This window comes from Pholcus phalangioides, unplaced genomic scaffold, assembly GCF_987345545.1.
Source record: "Pholcus phalangioides strain wild (caught in Gottingen) unplaced genomic scaffold, Ppha-v1.0 ptg000008l_1, whole genome shotgun sequence".
In the NCBI taxonomy this organism is placed as follows: domain Eukaryota; kingdom Metazoa; phylum Arthropoda; class Arachnida; order Araneae; family Pholcidae; genus Pholcus; species Pholcus phalangioides.
In genome coordinates, this window is record NW_028301601.1 from 5019219 (window position 1) to 5040194 (window position 20976).

The 20976-nt window shown below is 35.7% G+C and overlaps 2 protein-coding genes across 3 annotated transcripts; one reads left to right on the plus strand and one right to left on the minus strand.

The window, feature by feature from the left end:
• Positions 1-2115: 2115 nt before the first annotated feature.
• On the minus strand, positions 2116-8792 carry LOC149083536 (uncharacterized). 2 transcript variants are annotated; one of them, XM_089234065.1, is made up of 2 exons: positions 8548-8792; positions 2116-3999 (listed from the first exon to the last, which is right to left on the minus strand). In XM_089234065.1, exons 1-2 carry the CDS (start codon positions 8613-8615, stop codon positions 3402-3404), a joined length of 666 nt encoding a protein of 221 aa, XP_089090191.1. In that variant the 5' UTR covers positions 8616-8792; the 3' UTR covers positions 2116-3401. The 2 variants fall into 2 exon arrangements, with proteins under 2 accessions (XP_089090191.1, XP_089090192.1); XM_089234066.1 differs by having other exon boundaries at positions 2506-4025; positions 8548-8784.
• Positions 8793-8903: 111 nt separating this feature from the next.
• Positions 8904-20529, plus strand: LOC149083537 (coiled-coil domain-containing protein 130 homolog). Its single transcript, XM_089234063.1, has 7 exons — positions 8904-8980; positions 10665-10798; positions 12849-13023; positions 14744-14828; positions 14946-15118; positions 15423-15561; positions 17505-20529. Exons 1-7 carry the CDS (start codon positions 8978-8980, stop codon positions 17831-17833), a joined length of 1038 nt encoding a protein of 345 aa, XP_089090189.1. The 5' UTR covers positions 8904-8977; the 3' UTR covers positions 17834-20529.
• The last annotated feature ends 447 nt before the right edge of the window (positions 20530-20976 follow it).

Sequence of the window (20976 nt, forward strand, 5' to 3'; positions counted from 1 at the left end):
AAACATCACATTCTGATACCCTCTAACTTTGTCCCATGCGACTCTTTTCTTTTTTTTTTCCTCGGATAAAAAATTTGTTTAAGGGGCAAAGATTTTTAAGTTTCGAAGCACAGCAACAAAGGCACTGAAGGATGCGATTTAAAAAAAACCTGCTAACTACATTGTTCATACAAAGATGTTAATGATAAAAAGACGTAATTGTACACAGGGTAGTTATTTCAAATAAACAGGTTATATATATATATATAAAAAATTTTCTGTAATGAAAAATGTCTCTGAACTTTTTTGAACGTTAGTCTAGACATAATTCCATCTTTTCACAACTGGTGATTGGGAAAATAATTTAGGCCTATGGGCTGGGAAAAAAAAAATTATGAATGGGTTAAAAGTGTGAATAGTAAAACTATAATTTGTGGACTGGAAATAAAATTCCCTGGACCAGCAGTAGAACACTGACCTAGATTAGTTGCATCTGATTGTGTGGTATTGGACAGCTGTAGAGATGTAAAATTATCGAGAATATTCTTTGGAAGGACTATTATAAATAACTTGAGAATATTCTCCTGTTATTTATAATATCTTTATATATAAATGTGAAAGTATGTACTTTATACAAATCTAGTTTTAGGCTGATCGTCGCCAGATTTTACATATATACCAAACGGGACCTGGAATAACCCGTAGGCTGCTTTAAAATTTCATCAGAGCAGGGCAAAAAAAGTCAGGCAACACTAGTTTTTGGGTCTCAACAATCGCTTTCCGAACATTTACTTTGGTTACCGTGGTTCCCTAGGCCATGCGTTCAGACATGTATATGCCTTTGAAAAAGTGGCAAACCATTATAATCTTCCCAGTAATGAGAGCTTTTTGAATAGACGTCAGAATCATCACTTTGAGGGACAGGCAAAGGATGATCCCATAAAAATTGGTGTTAAAATTGTCGATATTATTGTAGAAATGCAGAAATCTGGTGGGGGGTTCACATCAATAATTTTAAAAATTATATTGAAGTCTTGATTTTTGGAATGTTGAGTTCGCTTAGAGATACGAAGCCCACAAAATTAAATATAAAATAATCCGGACCTACTTTTGGATGTTCATGCAATAACATTGATTTCAATGTTTTATTTCTCAATCATGAAAATGGTCTTTTAGTATTCAACTGCATGAATACATATAGTTTAGATTGTTTTAAGATTAATTATGGGCCCAAATAAAATACATCAAAGAAATTCCACAACTAAGCATTTTTGGAAGCAGAAATAGGCAGATGGACAACTTGAAGTTCGGGGGGGGGGGGGAAGAGAAAACATTTCTTTCTTTAATCTAGATTTGTTTCTTTGAGTCTGCAGGAAGTTGCCATATTGGTTAACTTGGACACGGTTTGTATGTCCCTCAAAGAGAGGGAGATCCAAAAAGCCTCATTGAAGAAAACCAGGGCAGTGCTGGGTATAGCTGGTATATATCCTTGAGAATATTCTCTGGAAGGAATATATATTCTTATCGAAAATAATTATTCTCAAGTTATTTTAATAATAGCCCTTCCAGAGAATATTATTTATAATAGTGTAGTCCTTTCAGAGATTATTCTCAAGAATATTTGTAATCACATGCATTATAATAAATAACTTAGAATGTTCTTAAATTACCAGATAATATTCTTGTCTCCCATCAAGAAGACAGGGAATAAAGTTAATAGCCAACAATATTGAAGTTTAAAAGCAAGAAAATGAAACCAACGTGAGGCTGAATTGCATAACTTGCAAAGAAATGTTACGTAAATGTAAAAGAGAAAAATAGCTTGCTTTGTGTGTGTTTTGAACTTATTTCTAAAAATTTAAAATAGTTTTTTAAGGTTTTAATCTAAAGGGTTTTTAAAATCTTCATCGTGACCGAGAGAATATTCTCAAACTAAACGTTGTCATTGGGGGGCGAATGTCAAAAACTGATTTATATTTCACAATATAAACAAATTAGTAAAAAAATTTGAATTGTTTAAAATAAAAATGAATATTTTCGATTATTCTCTAATTTTTACATCCAGGAGAAATATTCTTGCATCTCTAGACAGCTGTACCATCATTTGGAAGACATAATATTAAAAAGAATCAACAATTAATAATAATGCTTTAATAAAACAAAATGACCAGAATCAAAATTTCATAAACGTAATGGGAGGAGGGAACAAAAACGAAAGAAAATCTGACTTCAACATACACACACAAAATAACAATTTCTGTAACGAGTACTTTAAGAGTTAATAGACCTATACAAAACACCATTTCATTTGGCATTTTAAAAAACAATATGTGCAATGCAGTTTTTTTTTTCAAAAACAAGAAACTTTTGAAATTCTATAGCAATCAACTTTCGATTATAACAAAAGTAGATGGTCTTTTAAATCAAGGCTTGGCAAATTAAGACTAAATACTTTAGGCTGCAGCCAAATTAGCTAAGATTCCATGACCAAAGTTGTGATGAGTTTGATTTTTTTTTTTTTTTTTTGTCATCAATACCTTGACAATTTGACATTTTTAAAAAATTTTAATTGGTGACAATTTTTTTTAAGCATCATCTATTTTATTGCCAATCTATGTTTGAACCACCCAGTTGACTGTACACACAATTTCAAAGTGTAAATACACACACAAGCCAGTCTCCCATTTTGAAAAGTCTCTCCCCAGAGAGCAAGAAAGACCTCAACTTGATACACAAGATGGAAATTTAGACATTTACTATCTTCACTTCAAAATATGGAAGACAAATAGCAGCAACAACACTAAACAAGCCCAACTCTGATGGCGTAAATATGTTGGGGGGCCCCGTACACTTTTTGGCATGTACAGATTTGTTAGAAATTCCAGAGTATACGAGAACGCATGGCTAAGTAGTGGCTTGTTTGAACATTGTGTATTTTTATTGGTTTTGGCAATCATCTCATTTCTAAAAAGTTGTTTGGCGAAAAATGAAAAAAATTCTGGGCCTCCAATGGACCAGAACCTTGGCGTAATCAGATATTGCCAATTTGGCAGCAACTTTGGTTACGAAATCTTAGCCACCAACTTCAATTTGGAAATCCCCCTTAAAAAACCCATTCAGATGCCAATAATACTTTTTTAGTTGTCATGGCAATTGATTTTTTAAACCCCATTTTAAATTATTAATCATAATTATTTTTAACTCTCGAGATATGTAATTTACATAAATGCACACATGGACAGCACAGGATTCATGTAATACACACGTCGATAATCAAGAAAATCTAATTTTCAATTGGGATTCCATCCAAATACCAAGACATTACCCAGGTATTTCCATCGAAATTGACTTAGTTGCCATCAAATACGCCAAATTCATTTCAGTACGAATCTACACACCACAATACTTGGAAACATAAAATTTCAAGATAAGATTTCTTCCCCAGATTCCTCATAAGGATCATCGTCTCTCACCTCTAAATCACATATCACAGGGATTAAGAAGCATGCTTCAATAACTCGAGATTGCCACGGATTCACCATCTCTGGACCATCGCTGTTCGAGCATATATAGTCACAATCATCATCTGTTATAGTTACATCACTGGATCCTCTACTCCTTTTTGATAATGTCTGTTTCGCCCGCAAGATCTTTTTCTGAGCAGTCTGCCTCCCTACGAAAGATTCTGTGTCCTCCGTGCTCTCACCGATGAAGGAGCTGATACTGTAAGAATGGTCAAGAGCGATGCTGGCTATACAAAAGCTCAGTTTTTTATTTTTTTTCAAAAGCTTAGGCTTTTCAGCTTGCTTCTTAACGAACATTGTTTTTTCCTGGTCTGCTTTGGGAGAATCAAAGACACATGGCACTGCGGTTGCCCTCAGTCTGTTCCTCTCGTGTCCCGATGCATAATCAAGGGGTCTGAAATGTTTCGCACAAACAAATGAGTTTTTGTCTGGTTTGAATCCCTCTATTTTCATTGCAGCAATCCACTCTTGAAGCAGACTTTTTTTTGTTGGAAACCTTTTGAAGACAAAAAATAAAAATCACTACCATAATGATTAATACGATCATAGAATCATTAAAAAATGACAACAATCTACTGTACTTATCACAAAATCATTTGTTCGCTAATATATAATGAATCACAGCATAAGTGCCGAAACCCAAGGACTCAGACTATCTGAGCCCAACAGGCAGCAATTAAGTACTTTGTCAGACAAGGCAAGCAAGCATTGTAACGCCCCATGTCATGTTGACGGAGGCTGTTAAACGGTGAAATTGACACCAAACCTGTCTGCCTCTGACCCCACCGCAGTTATGGCCCTGTGGGCCCCTTCCATGAATATTGTGGGGGAAAGATCCTCTCCCAACAATTAATGAATATACATATCCCTCCTCCTGCACTAAGTCCTGTAAAAAAGTATACAAGATTACTATAGTCTTTTTGCGGTTGCCATGAAGCGTACAGAATGTAAATGAGAAACTTACTGAGGCAGCGAACTGATACATTGGTATCGACATAAGAGGCTTTTGTTGCCTTCATAGAAACCTGTGATATGGTTTCTCTTGTCGCTTTCCCTTCCCCGCAAACTTAAAACACAAATTAACTATAATTTCATCCTTGTTGCTGTTCCATACTCCCATGAGGTAATTATATCTACAAAAAGTGAGTGAAATATAATACTGAACAGTCAAAATATGACAACTCATTACATTGCAATGACTTCAAGGGTCTTGAGTTCATTTTGAAAAAAAAAAACAAACAAAAAGAATTTCTCTGATAAACAGAATTTTAAGAAGATACCAACGAATTCTGTATATATTTGTTGGTGTCTTCTTAATAATCTTGGACAAAGCTGATCAACTCTTCTATAAACAGAATTTCCTTAATTTTTTAAACTTCTTTTCGTGCCACCCATGATACCATGTGGTGTGCCACAATTGGCATGCGTGCTGCGGATTGGCAATCCCTGGTGTAGACGAAAGGTACATAAATCACACAATGCTAATGTTTTGGAACATTACCTACTCTTTATGACCCTATCCTACTTTGCTTGTTTTTTCATCAGAGAAACAGTATGTTCTCGTATCAAACAGCACATCAACAACCTCATCTTGTAGCTCTATTCATGCTACACACTTAGATAAGAGGCTAATCAAGGCTCCACTACCATAATCTCCATTACAGGCCTGTAGCCAGAAATTTCGTTCGGGGAGACCAGACCCCCCCCACTACGGCCTTGCTCCATTACCACTGAACTCAATTATGCTATTACGCTTCAAAAGTAATTCAGATTTCTAGAAAAATCTTGCATCCCTTTTACTTGATCTCAATTTGCCATGCTACTGTGAAATGGTGTTGTTGAAACATCAACTAAACTCTATCATACTCGAATAGCCTAGAGCAGAATGTGCTGAAATCTTTGATGTATGTCGCAGAACTATTAGTGCTACTGCAGAACCTGGAAGAATTCTAAGAAAAAGTGCAGAAAACACTATTATGGGGATTTTTACTGCAGAACATTTCCAGTCAATCAGCTACAGGATTGTTGCAGAGCAAAGCACAATATTCTGCTTTGCATTCGAATAAGCTCAAATTTCACCCTTGTTGCTTTGCAGCCATTCCACAAATTCATAAGCTAGTGAAACTAGAAAAGCTGCTTGTGAAATGTGATGCTGAACACAGACATTTATTACATTGTAATGACTTTAACGCTGAACAGCTTAGGCTTTCTGAATATTGTTCAGCTATGGCAGAGTAGAGAAAAGCGTACAGATGTTATGTTTCACATTCTTAGTTCTTTGCATTCTTTTAAAGTGATTCTTCTGCTTTTCCGAGACTTAGTTTGTCCTAGACTGGAGTATGCTGTAAGGTTTTAGAGACCATACCTACAGAGGGACATAGACTTGGTTGAACAGGGTTGCAGAGAAGAGCTACATGCGTTGTCGGCACACAAGGCCTGAGCTATGAAGAGAGATTTGATCTCTCTTGAATATGTTTACATTGGTGGAATGCAGGTGTTGTAGGGGGGGAGGGGGATATGATCAAAGTGTTTAAAATTTTCAACAGGATGGATGAGATGGACCACGAGTTATTAATTCACCATCAATCAACTGCTTCGACAAGGGGGCACCAGTTTCATAAGGGACAACTCCAGGTTGTGATATCGCAGGGTGTTTTTCACTATAGTTTGTTTCAGGTTAACTCTGCAGTGAAGAGAAAGGTAGAGAGTGTATTCCTTTGCCGCAAAATATAGTTCCCATACATCGGAGGTTTATGGTGATCCTTTATGCAGAATATTTCAATTTTTTTCTATGGTTTTGAAAAAAATACTAAAAAAATATTGTTTTGAACCGATGTTTAATCATTTAAAATTTTAAAATTAGAAAAAATATTGGTTACCATTATCGAAAATCCATAGCAATGGCAACAACATAGGCGAGATATCCTAGAAATTTTCTCCCCCAATATCACTGTTGTGCTTTTTCGTTACACCAAATTAATTATACTGAAATATACATACATATTTTACATTGCTATTCTCGGTTGAATTTTCCATAACGATACAATTTTTCATTGTTTTACATGCAGTTATAGGCTTATATCAATGTGAATATTCAATAAGTTTTTTTCTCCCAAAAATAGGCTTCAGTGAATTGAGATATTCACTCATAGATAACAGGAAGTGTTTCTCTTCCACGAGAGCGTCGATACAGTTGTGAGAGGCCCTTTATAGGTGCAAATTTTTTTTTTGTTTTAGATGCTCCTTTTTTTTTTTTAATTATTTATTTCTTGCCACCTTCTTGGAAGAGTGAATGGTGGCTGAATCCCCTATTGCCGATCACGGAGAGTGTCGACACGAGTCGTATCTTCACTAACATGAACGCCATGTTCCATCCAGCAGGGCCATCTGTTTCTCCAGATGCCCCTTGCCTTTAGTTTTCTTCAGATAAAATAAGTAAGGGGGACACAGTGAGTTAGGCTTCCATCTTTTATGTGACTGTTATATCTCTCTTTTCACGCTAAAACGTTCTCTGGCTCTTCCTTTCCTGCATACAATACTCGCTGTAAACAAAACTCCATAAGAATCATCCGTAATAACCCCATGAGCAGCACATCAATGGTAACAAAAGACAAAAACACGTGAAAACAAGTGTCATCGATGTATATCATTCTGGGAGGGGGATGAAAGACGGAGATTTCGGCAAGAAAACTGAGTAAAAAAAATTCTAAACTTTTCCACATTATTATTATTTGGTGCTATTCCTGCATTTTCATGTGAAAACAGAATTAATCTGCTTGTTCTTAATTTTTTTTTTTCAGTGGCTTCAGGAATTTTATTTAACGTGCATTTTTTTCATATAAATTGAAAAAAAAATTTTTAAATCCCCAAGTTTTTCAAAGCTATGGTTGATACACAGTATTTTAAAATTATACGTTGCTTTCGTATTATTGTTTGGAATTTGTTTTATAAATAAATTTCAGCTAAGGAAGGGAAATATTGCAGAAAAATGTTAATGTTTTTCGAAATTTTTAGCGTTACTTACGGCACATGAAGAGTAAGAGACACGCTGATGTAGGATAATTATTTTTCTAAATTTTAAAACACTTTCTAATAAAAAAAAAAAAAAAAAAAAAATTATTTAAAAAACCTCACTTAATTTCTGAAAGTATCGGCGCTGGTTTCTTTTTTTTAATTCTATAATTATTACTAATTTACTGTGCAATTTTTTTACACTTATTACGTTACACGTAAAAAAAAGATTTTTCTCTGTGAGATTGGCAAAAATCGGCCATATCTTACCAAGGCCGTGCATCAATACATTGGTTAAGAGGCTTTCGTTCCCATGATGTGGTTCCCTCGTAGCTTCCCCTTCACTGCAAAGTTAACCTGAAACGGACTAATAGTTATGAATAAATAAAACCACTTACCTCTAGGATTAGGGATTTTAACACAATTGACACGTTTAAGAAGAAATATGATAAACATGTTGGGAGTACATCAGAAAGCTATCTATACTTAGATGAGACAACCATAATCTTTCTAATCAAATGTATTAGAAAGGGGCGGGGGCAGAGTATTATGTATTTTCAAGATATAGGTTTTTACATTGGGTTGCTATAGTTTGGTCACATCTGGCATCCATATTTTTTAATGACAATCTTTTTCAGCCGCCTCATTGGACAATTTGCTTGCTGTGGCCATGGTCCCCACATCTTGGAGCAGGGCCCCTAGGCTGGAATCTTTTGCGGCCCCTCGCCAGACTTTCACGAGTCCCTTTATTATGAATTTATAGCATGAAAAAACAAAAAAAAAAAAATGAACATTGTCCCGGGCCCTAGGGCTGGAGCCTTGTCATCCCACCCCTTGTGGGGCCATGGCTGTGGCCTTTGTGTTTGTAATTGTACAAATGCATCTTTTTAGACCCACAGATTCATGTGAACATTAAATATAACACTCATGACAAACACTAGAAGTCTAGAAATAGTACAAAAGAAAAAGTTTTACACATTGTAAAACAAGAGGTATTACATTTTTTTTCTTCTTCTATGTTTTTAATTCTCACCTATGGAAAGTTGGTCCATTTCTCCTAAATCTCTCATTACAATCCGGAGCCACGCATGAATATACCATATTAATCGACGTAGAAATTATCTCTTAAATTGAGGAAATGTCTTTTGTTGTTTATAAAAGTTTCTCGCAACGAAAAAAAAAAATTCACACGTGTTTAATTCATCACGAAGCCGACGAAAAAATGAAGGAAAACACAAACGGCCATTACGTTCATTTACGACCTTGTAACTTCTTTTCCTGTTTACAAAACATTTCTGCAACGATGGGCTTTACCCCTGCGAATTCATTCCTGGAGCTTGATTTGCTAATTAAGTCAAGTCAAGACGCTTATTCTTCTTGAAATATTACAGTCACAGCCGTCGATATTTACATATGAGGCGTTTCCTGTGAGTGTAAAACATTCCCAAGTGTGACGGAGAAGAATGGTATCTATTTGACTGTTAAATTGAATGATTTAAATGAAATTTGAGTTTTTATTCATCATTGCTTGTGTTGTTTTCATATTAATACCAAATTTGATTGATTAAGTGTATTTTTTGTCGATGACGTAGCTTATATGTGTTTGGTACGTAGGGACTCACTATACTCAGTGAATTTACGCTTGTATTTTTAATTGAAATACTCAATTAAGTGACTATATTTGTAGTCATATACGCAGTTTTGGGTTGTGCATATGGCTATTAAGTTTAGCCATATCCTGTGCGCGTAAATAGTAAAACGTCTCTGTAACAGTACTCAAGGGATGTATCCTTAGAAAGGAGCTATTGTTATAGATAAAATATATTAACGCTTTAAAAATGCATTAGGACCGAAAGCAATATCGTTAAATGGGATATTCAAGGTGTGATTTGTAAGTAGGATGTATCACTCATTTCAAAATGTAATCAGCCCACGTGCTGTCACATGAGCATTATATTCTTCCCTATGTTACCTGCAATCTGCGCTTGTTTCTCGGAGTTTCTTGGCAAGTGTTTGTTCATACAGAGCTGTGTAAGGTAAGAGTTGCTAGTGTATTACATAATGAAACAGGGAATTGATATGAAATTCTGTTTCGAATTGGGTAAAATTGAACAGAAACCCACGAAATGCTGCAAAATGTGCACAGAGATGAAGCTGTATTTTGCAAGACAGTATTTCAGTTGTTCACACACTTATGTGAAAGATTGATTATGAAAAGGTTGAAGATGAGCATCAGTGTGGGAGACCAGCAATGAGCGTAATGGCGATACATGTTGACAGAGTTTGGCAGTTGTTATGGAAGTCGCTGTGGTGGTCAAGTGGTCATAGTGACGGACTCGCATCATGGGGACACTGGTTCCACTGTCACCACAGTGGTGATCAGCTGAAGTTGGTTTTCTGTGGTTCTAACTTATAGGATGAAATGCAGGCCGATCTCCCTGTTAAAAAGTCTCGTCACAGGGAGGAAAAACGCCTACAACAATACAATCATTACACTTCAGTCATAGTTCATAGTTGGAAAAATTGATGGCAGATGGTAGCACTACACATAACAAGCATTAGAGAGAAAACAAATTCACAGGTTACACATACATGCACATTTCATCATGCATCAATTCGTTAGAAGTTCCACAGGAATATAGATGAGGTGCATGTGTGGTTTAGTAGTAGTTGCTATGGGATCAACTTTTGTCATGTGTTTTGAATTATGGAGGTAGAAATGAATCTGCGGCGTGAAATCATTGTGATTGGGGATTCTGATAAACGCAAAATTTGTGTGAGGTTTGTCCGTCATCACCTAAGTAACAAACAAACCCTTCAATAAAACTAAAGCCAGTGAACAGAGTGTTGTATAGCGACTACATCAATACAGCAGATAGCAATGCCATGTACTGGAGATAAAATTTTGTGTTTCTAGCACGAACCACAAATTTAAATATTCAATTACACCTCAAAACCTGACACAATCACACCTGATTTTACAGTAATACCAATGACACTTATTACAGTTAATAATATATATATTTTTTTAATTGAAAAAAAAATAACGCTGTGTAGGCCTGTACAAAACTTTACTTTGAAATTTAAGTGATATTTGTTCATGGATTTATTTTGGTGATTGATTTACTTATAAAATATTTTTCTAAATAGGCAGAAAGAAAAGCTGTAAATAAGTATTATCCACCAGAATGGACTCCACAAAAGGGTTCGATCAACAAATTTCGGGGGACGCATCCTCTCCGGGAGAGAGCCCGAAAACTACACATGGGGATCTTGATAATCAGGTAATGAGACCGATTATGCTTATATCATTAACTATTTTAATTCTCTTTTATATAAAAACATATATACAGTAGTACATTGAACTTACATGACAGGTGACAGATGATAACAGACAGAGGATATAGACAAGATATTTTCTCAATTCGAGGCGACCACCGATAGACAGCACCTTCACTTCCAACCCATCTCACTAATGGCAGTAAATTGCAATATAGCGATATGGCCAGAGTTGGTTTTTGGTGAAGTAGATGATAACAGACACATGTGACATTATGACTTTGCATACAAACAGTGTTAGAATTGAAAAATCAATAACCTACTGGTCCACTAAACAAAATCTGCTGTGAATAATAATTCATATTGTCTCCTAAATATATTACACAAGTATTTCTAATATGTTACAAGTAAAAAATAGTTTATATTACTTGTAGGCCTACACACACATTTAGAAGAATGTGTGTGTGTAATATACCACCAAAGAGTGCGAAAAGCCATAAAAAACAATTAGAACTGCAGTCAGTCATTTGGCGTGTCTGTGATTCTCCCATAGGGGGCTCTTCCACAATCGATGTATCATTGCGGAAGTGGGAGGGGGCATTTTCACTACTGGTCCAGTGGACTACCACAATTTTTTTCTCAGTGGTCCAATTGTTTAATCAGTGGTTTCAGACCAGTAGACCACCAATGATTTCGAACGCTGATACAAATATATATAACATTAGTTAATTGAAAAAAATTAGGAAAAATGCTTATTGACTACGCAACCCTTTTGAAGAATTATGCCCCTCTGTGTACATGAGAGAAAAAAAAATTTTTTTTTTCTTTCCTACATCGCAAATCAATTGAGCAGGCTACTATGCTTATCATCTACAGACAATAGGATGTGGTTTAAGTGTTAAGGCGATTTTGAAGCTACCATCTCAAAATTTCTCTGAAAGAAATTCCTTGTGTCCCAACCCTCTGTGAGCTCTCCCTCCATAGAGTGAGATAGATGGCTTTTTTCTCAGCCCGTCCTAAAGCCATCCTAAACCGTCCCACCCCGGGGCCATTTCCTGAAGTTAAGAGAGGCTATTAATGCCTTTACTTCAGCGCTTCACACCACAGTGGTGAAATAAGTAATGCAGGGTCATGTCTCCAGTAGTGTAGATGGTAGCATGCTTGCTCGGTATGCAAGAGGGCCTGGGTTCGAGTCCCGGCGGAGACGTGAAGACTTTTCTTTACGAGTTCTCCTCAGCATAATATCCGGAAAACCAAAGACTGAATTGATGCTGACTGTTTGGCAAATTTTGTCTTTCACCCCCAAAAACGAAATATTTTATTGTTATTTGATGCAATGGCGACAATTTACGTCATGCTTCTGATGCCATTTCTGGGATCTTTTCCTTGATTTCCCTCTATAGTTCAGGGGAACCCTGAGCACGACCTTGCTTTGATATCTTGCAGGACACATGCTTAACAAAGTTTTCACGATAATTTCACTGTATTATTTTTTTTGCATAGTCATTGATTTCCATGTGCAAATGGTCCTTACTTACTTATTACGATTCTTGTGGGAATCATTATTTTTGAGGCATTATCTCTTGTCCAAAGTTGCTTACGTTGGTATTTACAAATAATTTATATTATCATTTATTTTGATCATATAAATATCCCTTTCATTTGAATATTACCACTTAATAATTTAATGTGATGAGTAGTGTTTTTTTTCCTTCACTGAATGTTATTTGATTGAAATTTTCTTCGAGCATCGGTCTACATCAGGGGTCTGTCCAGACTTTTTTTGTAAGGTCCTGTTTCTGTGCAAAATGGCCCTTAATTTTTTAAGTAGGTAATTTTATGGAAAGCGAAACGATGTTGTTAATTTATCACCAAAAATAAAGTACCAAGTTTACACTTTCATTAATTTGTATTTTGTGATGGGTGAGTTTTTCAGATCTGAAATTTGTGAAAGGTCTGAAAAACACCCAAATTTCTGCTGGACTAACCCCCATCTATGTTATGATACTGAAGACAACATTGTGGACATTTTCCAACATCTTTTTTTTGTTATAGGTTCGAGATGCCTTTCAACATCTGGTGCGATGGGTGTGGCAACCATATAGGAATGGGAGTTCGGTACAATGCAGAAAAGACAAAAGTCGGGATGTATTACTCGACTCCTATCTACAAATTCAGGATGAAATGCCATTTATGCACAAACCACTTCGAAATACAGACCGATCCACAGGTAAAGTGCATTGTGTGTCATATTATGTATATACTTTGAACATTTTGTGTGAAGAAGCGAGCCGTAAAAATTATAAGAAGCACATAATACTTGCTCTTAGATAATCAGTAAGTCAGCTGTTAGAAAATGTTGTTGTCGCAACAAAATCTTCCAATTCAGTAATGTAATTTTTCCTGACGCCCTAGATCAGTGATAGGCAAAATTTTTTACCAGGCCCCAAATATAATTTATTATGAAACTCAATAAAGACAATTTTTTCCTTTTTAAACTCTCAGAAAAGGTTTTTAAATTCATTTCTCTTTAAATTCTCATAACTATATTTTGCATATGCAAAAATTGAGCACCCCATTGATGAATTTTTTTTAATAACGTTGAGATTGAAAATTTCTACATTATTATTTTGAAATTTGCAGTGGGCCAGTTAGAACCTCCAAGCTGGCTGCATCTGGTCCATGCCGTAGTTTTCCTATCACCGTCCTAGATGATGCCAACCACTAGCATTGCGAGAAACGTTAAGAAAACAAACTTGTACAGTGATGGCAGTTTGCCTTAGGTAGCTCTCTTCCAATCGATGATAACAGCAAAAAACTGTGTTAATTAGTATTTTGAAGCTTTCCTTTCTTATTGCTTTTGAAAAAGAAAAACTGGTGTCTGAGCTCATCTGCATAATTAAATTTTCAGAAACTTAAGCTTACTTCCGTGAAACACAATTCTGATAGATGCGATAATATCAATAAAATTTGTTCTTCCTTTTTCTGAATTCACACAATAAATTTGAAATTGCTGGTGGAAGTGGAAAGATCCAGCGTTGCTTCTCATTGTTGGAAAGAGAATCGTATAATTTCAATTTCTCGTGTAGAGTGCAGAGTTGTAGAGAAAGTAAAATCCAAATACACCATGATCTCTCACTTAAACGTTACTCTCAGTTATAATACAATTTTCTGCCCTCCCTGCTAAAGATGTATATTAATAATACTATTCACTTATATGCCCTTCTCACTTATGCATCTGTAGGGGTCGTACTTTTTGGTAAAATGTCCTACTTTCTAGGATTTGCCCCACTTTTTTAACAAAATTTTGACAACAAAATTTGTGTCACTTTTTTTAAATAGAAAGGGAACTATCAAAATATTGCCAAATAATATAAATGTAGTAGATAGTAATGAATGATTCAGCCAAAGAATCAGAAGTATCATTTTTTCAGGTTATTTGTGGGAGAGGGGTGTATGTGAGCCACGTGGCCTATTAATTTTTCATTTGCTTAGTTTGAGGGTTTAAAAAAATCATTTTGTGTCAATGTTCTAAGTAATTAAGCACTTCTTTCTGGATAAAAAAAAATTTTACTACTAAATTCATATTACTGTGGTTGCTAGTACACTGTTTTGGCCCGATACAAATAATAACCAAAGACATGTTACAAAAGCAACAGATGTTTTGTTGTTGTAGGTTCACTGTTACATCATAATGACACCTTTTTGAAAATGGCATCCAAGAGTGTCGAAACATGTTACACCACTTAATTCTTTTATTTGTCTTAAAAACATTGTTTTGAATTGTAAATTATTAGTGTTTTAAGAAAACTCACATATATTTTCTTCACCTAGCAACCACTTGTTTGATATAATTTTAGTAGATAACTAATTTCTTTACTTGATATTTGAGCAGAAATTGAATTTTGAACAGAGAGCTGCTATATACCATTGCATAATTTTTATTGCAGAATTTGGATTATACTGTTCTTTGTGGAGCAAGAAGACAAGAGAGGAGATGGGATCCATCCCAAAACAACCAGGTGGCTCCCGAAGGTACGGTCAGCAGTTTCGTGAAAACTATTATTCAGTTCTATTTTTTTTTAAAAAGTAACCAAACAAATAAACTGCATTTGTTTGCCACTGCATACTTTTTCCTCTATCAATCATCAGAAAAAGAAGTCAGCAAGAAGATGGCTCTTGACGCAATGTATCGTCTTGAGCATGGAGCAGAAGATAAGGCGAAGCAGAAAGCACTTGTCCCAACACTTGCGAAACTTGAAGTGCTCCAAGATCGTTGGAAGGATGATTATGAGTTGAATAAAATCTTACGCAAGCAGTTGAGGGTGAGTAAAAAAGCCAAAATGTTGTCAGTGTGATGAATAATGCATATTGATACCTATGCAGGTGATATATTGGCAAAACATGGAAACATGGCTTTTGTCTGGCAGAACAGGTCACGTTCATCCTTTATAATTCAGGAACTTTGATATCTTGGACACACTTTTAAACAGTAAAAACCACATGTCTTGTCCAAAACCACAAACTCTAATATTTTTATATTTTTATTTGTTTTGATCCTTTTATTTGCATTTCACATTTGAGAATCTCATACAAGTGCATACAAATATATGTTTATTGTATCTCTAGGAAAAGAAAAAAAGCACGAAGATTTCGGAGGAAAAAGACAGAGCCCTTCTGGTAAAATCTTCTCTCAACATAACCTTGCTACCAGAATCTAAGGATGATATTAGACTAGCCAGTCTCTTGAAGCTGAACCCAGCACAAAGTGAGTATGATTATGATAAAATTAACTTTTTGTTTTGGTACATTACCTGTTCAATCCCAATGGATAATCCACCATTATTAATGTATTAATCCATTTGGATAATAAGATAGATATATTTTTCACAGCCGCCACATCTCTCGAATTTCCACTACAACTCCCAACAATTTATTATGCCTCCCGAATTTCGACTGTGATTGTAAAATATCCCTACTTTAGGCATAGGCCAAAATAGACTTGAAAAGGCGGGGGGAGGAGCACTATGATGAAAACTGGAGGACCATGATAATGATGCTTCATATATATGAGTATACATTCTGCTCTGCCATTGATGCTGGGGGGGGGGGGGTATCTCCACCCATGCTTTGGGGAGGAAAAATTATTCACAAAAAATGTTTGAAAAACATTTGATAATAGCATTCGATATAACATTCGTTCGATAATAGCAGATCACATTGTTACTGTACAGGGAGAAAAAAATATAACTGCATTTATCATGGAGGGGGGTATGGAGTTTTTGCTATATTCTTCCACAGGCACGTGTGTGTGCATGACCTATATTAATATTACACGCATTCTACTTGAGGGAGATTATGGGGGGGGGGGGTGCATCAGGTAGCAAAAAATACAAGTTAAATCTAACATGTGGTCACCCCATCATACTTCCTAGACCAATGAAAATAGGTAGAAATACTATGGGGGCACAGTACAATTGTTTCTTTCGACCTGCACACCAAGTTGCCAGTGACTCTGTTGCATTAGATATTGTGCAGCCAGTGACTGTGTTGCATCGGATAGTTTGTTGCCAATATCCTTGTGTGAGGAGCTCCACAGAAATATACGTGTTCAATCCTCTGAAATGAAGTCTATTATCAATTTCCAGACTTTAGTATCGCTGTGTGAGTAGGCACTAACTGTGAGGCTATTTGTCTTCACTATAACATGGTCATTGCAAAAGCAGCTTCACAGGTACATTGAATATAGCAGCTACCATGGCTCGATTAGGACTGGATATGGAAAGTTTGCCCCTGGTAAGTTTCATCCCCATTAAATTTTGTCCCCTGACATTTCGACTGCCCTGACTGTGCTAGTGACCAAGTGAGTGTACGATTTACTATGAGTGAGTGACCAAGTGAACGTACGAGTGCCCAATTGTAGGGGCAAGTGACCATATGAGCAAAAAAGTGAGTGGATCGCCATGTGAGTGAGTGACTGCATGAGTGAGTGAGGTCCCTCATATAGTCACTTATAGTGATCAGGTTAGTGTCAAAATGTCAGGCGAAATTTCCCTAAACCGATCAGGACATAGTTATCTGAGCATAGAAATGTTTGCAAACAAGTGACAGAAGTGCACCTCTTATCACCCAAGTGCGTGGTGGTAAGATGCTAATCTGCCACCATGAAGGTTGCTGTCATGGTCCCGAGTTCAAACCCGACGAAGGATATAGATAAGATATTTTCCTTAACGAACTTGAGGCGACCATCAATAGACAGCGCCTTCATTTCCAAACCATCTCATTAATGGCAGTAAATTGCAATATAGTGATATGGCCAGAGTTGGTGTTTGGTGAAGTAAAAGTGCACCTTTTGATCTCCTGTATTGTCTTGCAGGTTGATAACATATGGGAAAAAATTTATTTGGTTCAATATATTGGATTAGCTTCAAAATGTGCAAAAAAAAAATTTTGTGTAAAAAAAGTTGATAACATAAACCAAGGTCCCATAAACACATTTTTTACCATGTTATGGTATTGGTTCATTCCGTACTTTGCAAAAGTGATAACAATACCTGAATGATAATATTATCTGTGTACCTAATAAGTGGCATCTATTGTATTTTGAAAAATTTCTTCGTGGAATATTGTTGGGATGAATATTTGTATGTGATTATTGAAAGTATGGCAATTATTCAATTTGTAATTCCATTTGATTCTATTTCACGGAAGCTTATGATGAAAGACAGAAAGCTAAAAGAGAAGAAATAATTTCCAGACCAGTCCTCGGCGGAAAGCAACCATCAAAGAGTGGTAAGAAGTCTACAGATCTATCGGACGTGCCTAATTTTATGTCTGAAAAACCTGTGAACTCTGCAAAACAGGATCTCGCACATAGCCTAGGAATCGTGAAGAAATCGGAGAAAGCTCCATCCACATCGTCCAATAATACTATCCCAGATGAACCGATTGTAAATCTTTCCGATTCATCTGGTGATTCTTCTAAAAGGAATTCCTTAGTTTCTTTTGACTATGATTCGAGTACATCAGATGAAAATTGATATATATATATATATATATATATGTATACTATGTGTATTATCTATAGAAAATATTCCAATACTCACAGCTGTGATATAAAATTGTAACTTTGTTGCCACGTTTAAAAAATTATTCAAAAAGCCTATTCTCATTAGCAACTCCTGATGGATCACATCCGCTTTATTTTTTTTAGGCATTCTGTACTTAAATTTAGACATTCCTGGGAACAGATGACTACATAGGCTTCTGATTATTTAGATTAGATCAGTTTTTTAACCTGTTATGTCACTTCTATGAAATTTTTTGAGCCAAATGTATTCCATATGGTGAATAACAAAGTTTAAATGACAAGCACACCGATTTATGATTGTCAAACACAATACTTGGTTGTTCTTGTGCATAGAGCAGCGGGTCTCATCCTTCTTTGACTCATGGAACACTTTTTAGTATATGAATTTCTATTTCAGAGCCCGTAGCCCTCTTTTTTTATGTACAGTTGAACTTGGTTGTAATGATAATTCAGTTATAACATCATTAATTGGCTGTTGTGACTAATTTACTTGGAGAATAATGTTAACGGACCTTGCTTGTAACATCAATTTAAACGTAACGACCTAAGATATGACAATGCATTTTTTATTTCTTCTATCATAATTAGGGTGATATGACTCGTATAATTTCATAATTGCGCTCTTTTTGAAATTTTTTCCTTTTTAAAAAGGTCTGTTCTTTTTAACAAAACTTACTTTAATTCATAATTCTTACTAAAATAGGGGCGGATGTGTGCGGTAATTATGATAAATATTAATCTCGTGTATTTGCCATGTTCAATGTCATCTTAATACATGGGCTCACCTGGGCACCTAAAGTGTAGAAAGGACTTCGTGTGAAAATGGATCTGGTCAAAGATTTGACAGTGTGTATGAAATTGGGTAGCAGATATTTCTCTTTCTCTCTAGCCGAATAGAGAGCCCTAAAAAATCATTTTGCCTGTCATGCCATTAATAGGTGCCCTGGAGGTGTTCAACTTTTTTTTTCTTGCCATTGGCTACTTTTAAGAAATTGGCAACATTTTAGTGAGAATGGCAGGCTTTGAGGAGCACCGGTTGAAAACTGCTGGCATAGAGGACAGCCTTCACTTATCATGGCACCCCTTTGATAATTGGGGGGGGGGGTGGATTTGTTAATTCTGTATTGTTGACATAAACTTTGAGATATCATTTGGAAATACTGCTTAACTTTTTATTCTCACAAGATTATCCTCAGGTACAGCAGTAAGGCTGTGAAAAAAAATATCTACCAATGCTAGACCTATTTTTGGCATCCAGTGACCATGTTTTTTTTTTGTTTTTGCCCTCTCACCTTATAGAAATAATGTGAGCTGCCCCCTGACAGCAGCCTTACCTTACAGTTTAGATACAGTAGGTAATTCATTGAGCCTGTTTAGTGAAAGTATGTATCTAATGGTGTAGCAGAATTAAGTGAAGGAATCTATAAAGACGACAGAACATGCTAGTGTTTGCTAGAAGGAGCCATCATAGGACATTCAGATAGGCATCCAACTTTTTAAAGAGATGGTGGATATCGGCCATGAATAACTACTTTGATCAACTCGTTAAAAGAATACAATAGACATGCTTTATTAAGCCATTAAAACAACACAACAATCACTTGCCATGGTTTGTTTTTGTTGCTTCACAATGCTCCATCTTCGCTCAGGTCTCGTTTATAGTGTTTTGCAAATATATGACTGAATGACAGATCTGGACTGTAGCTTTTTTTAGACCCTGCATGCATGCACAACACGGTAGGGCTTTTTTCCAATGTAGAAGTTCCTTTGTTCCTTTTTTAACCTCAGAGAGTTCAAGGATTATGGGTGTTTTAATGTTGAAGTCAAGACTGAACTCTCAGAGATTAAAAAATATTTACAGCAAGAAAAATCCCCATGTTTGTGAGCACTGGGTCTCTAAGGGTCACAATCTCATAATATGCTAAAGCATTTTGCGCAATGCTTTGAAACATTATACTAAAATTTCACTGTAGAAAAAGCATGCATCATTCAGTCACAATGGCTTTATGCAGAATGCCTAGTATATCACATTGCAATGAACCAGACTTATGTCTTCATTCATGGACAGTATCATGCTTAGTACTCCCTTTTTCTCTCACACTGTGGCAAAACTAAATATTCAACATAGGCCTATATACTTTCTTGTCACATTCAAATTGTGAAATAGGAGAACATCCTAGCACAGTGGTTTATAAAGTGTGCATCATGGCTACCAGGGGCATCACTGTAACTACCAATATTGATATATGCTGGTTTGGTGCCTTTTGAAGTGATTCTTTGTTATTGTGAAGAGATAGGCATTGACTAGGGCAAGAGAGCCATGGGTGACAAAAGTTTGAGAATCACTATCTTAGCATCTTCCAGAATGTATTTCAAAAAGTATTTACAGTGATACTTATTAACAATATTCCTCAAAGAACATTAAGCAGGGTCCAAACTTGAGAGGAAATGGTTCTGATTATGCCCTCAGATCTGTTCCCGGATGCCTGTAATGACTTTTTCGTATGTAGAGAAGTGCATTATGGCTTCTTACAAAACTCTTTGTAGCACTATAAAATATAACTTTTTGTCTGTGTTAATACGGTCGAAAGCACATGAAACTTGCAGAAAACCAATTGCTTTATTAAAAAATACTCCCAGCTATAGAAATGGCATAAAAGACTTTTTATTATTGCACCTTAATACATCCATAACAACACATCCATTTGGTGACTAGGTGACGTTAAATCTGTAGCATTGGCGCGACAATAATCATAGGCTATAGATACAATTGGGTTAACGTTACTAGCTCACATAAAACAAGCATATTATTTCAAAAATTCAAAATTCTCTTATTTTAACATTGAATGATGAAAACGCAAATCATGGAAATAGATAATAATCAAAGTCCTGGTCGTAAGAAAAATAATTAAGTTAAAGACTGTTTGTTAATCAAGATTTCGTTAGATTGAAATTATTAGTTTTTATGTTTATCTGTTCTAGAAATTGTGATGTCCATCCCAATATCCAAATTTCAATAATATTTGGTACAAATCATTTACAGTAAAACCTCCTCTAATGACCACATTCTGTTGGAATTGGGCGTTTTTCATA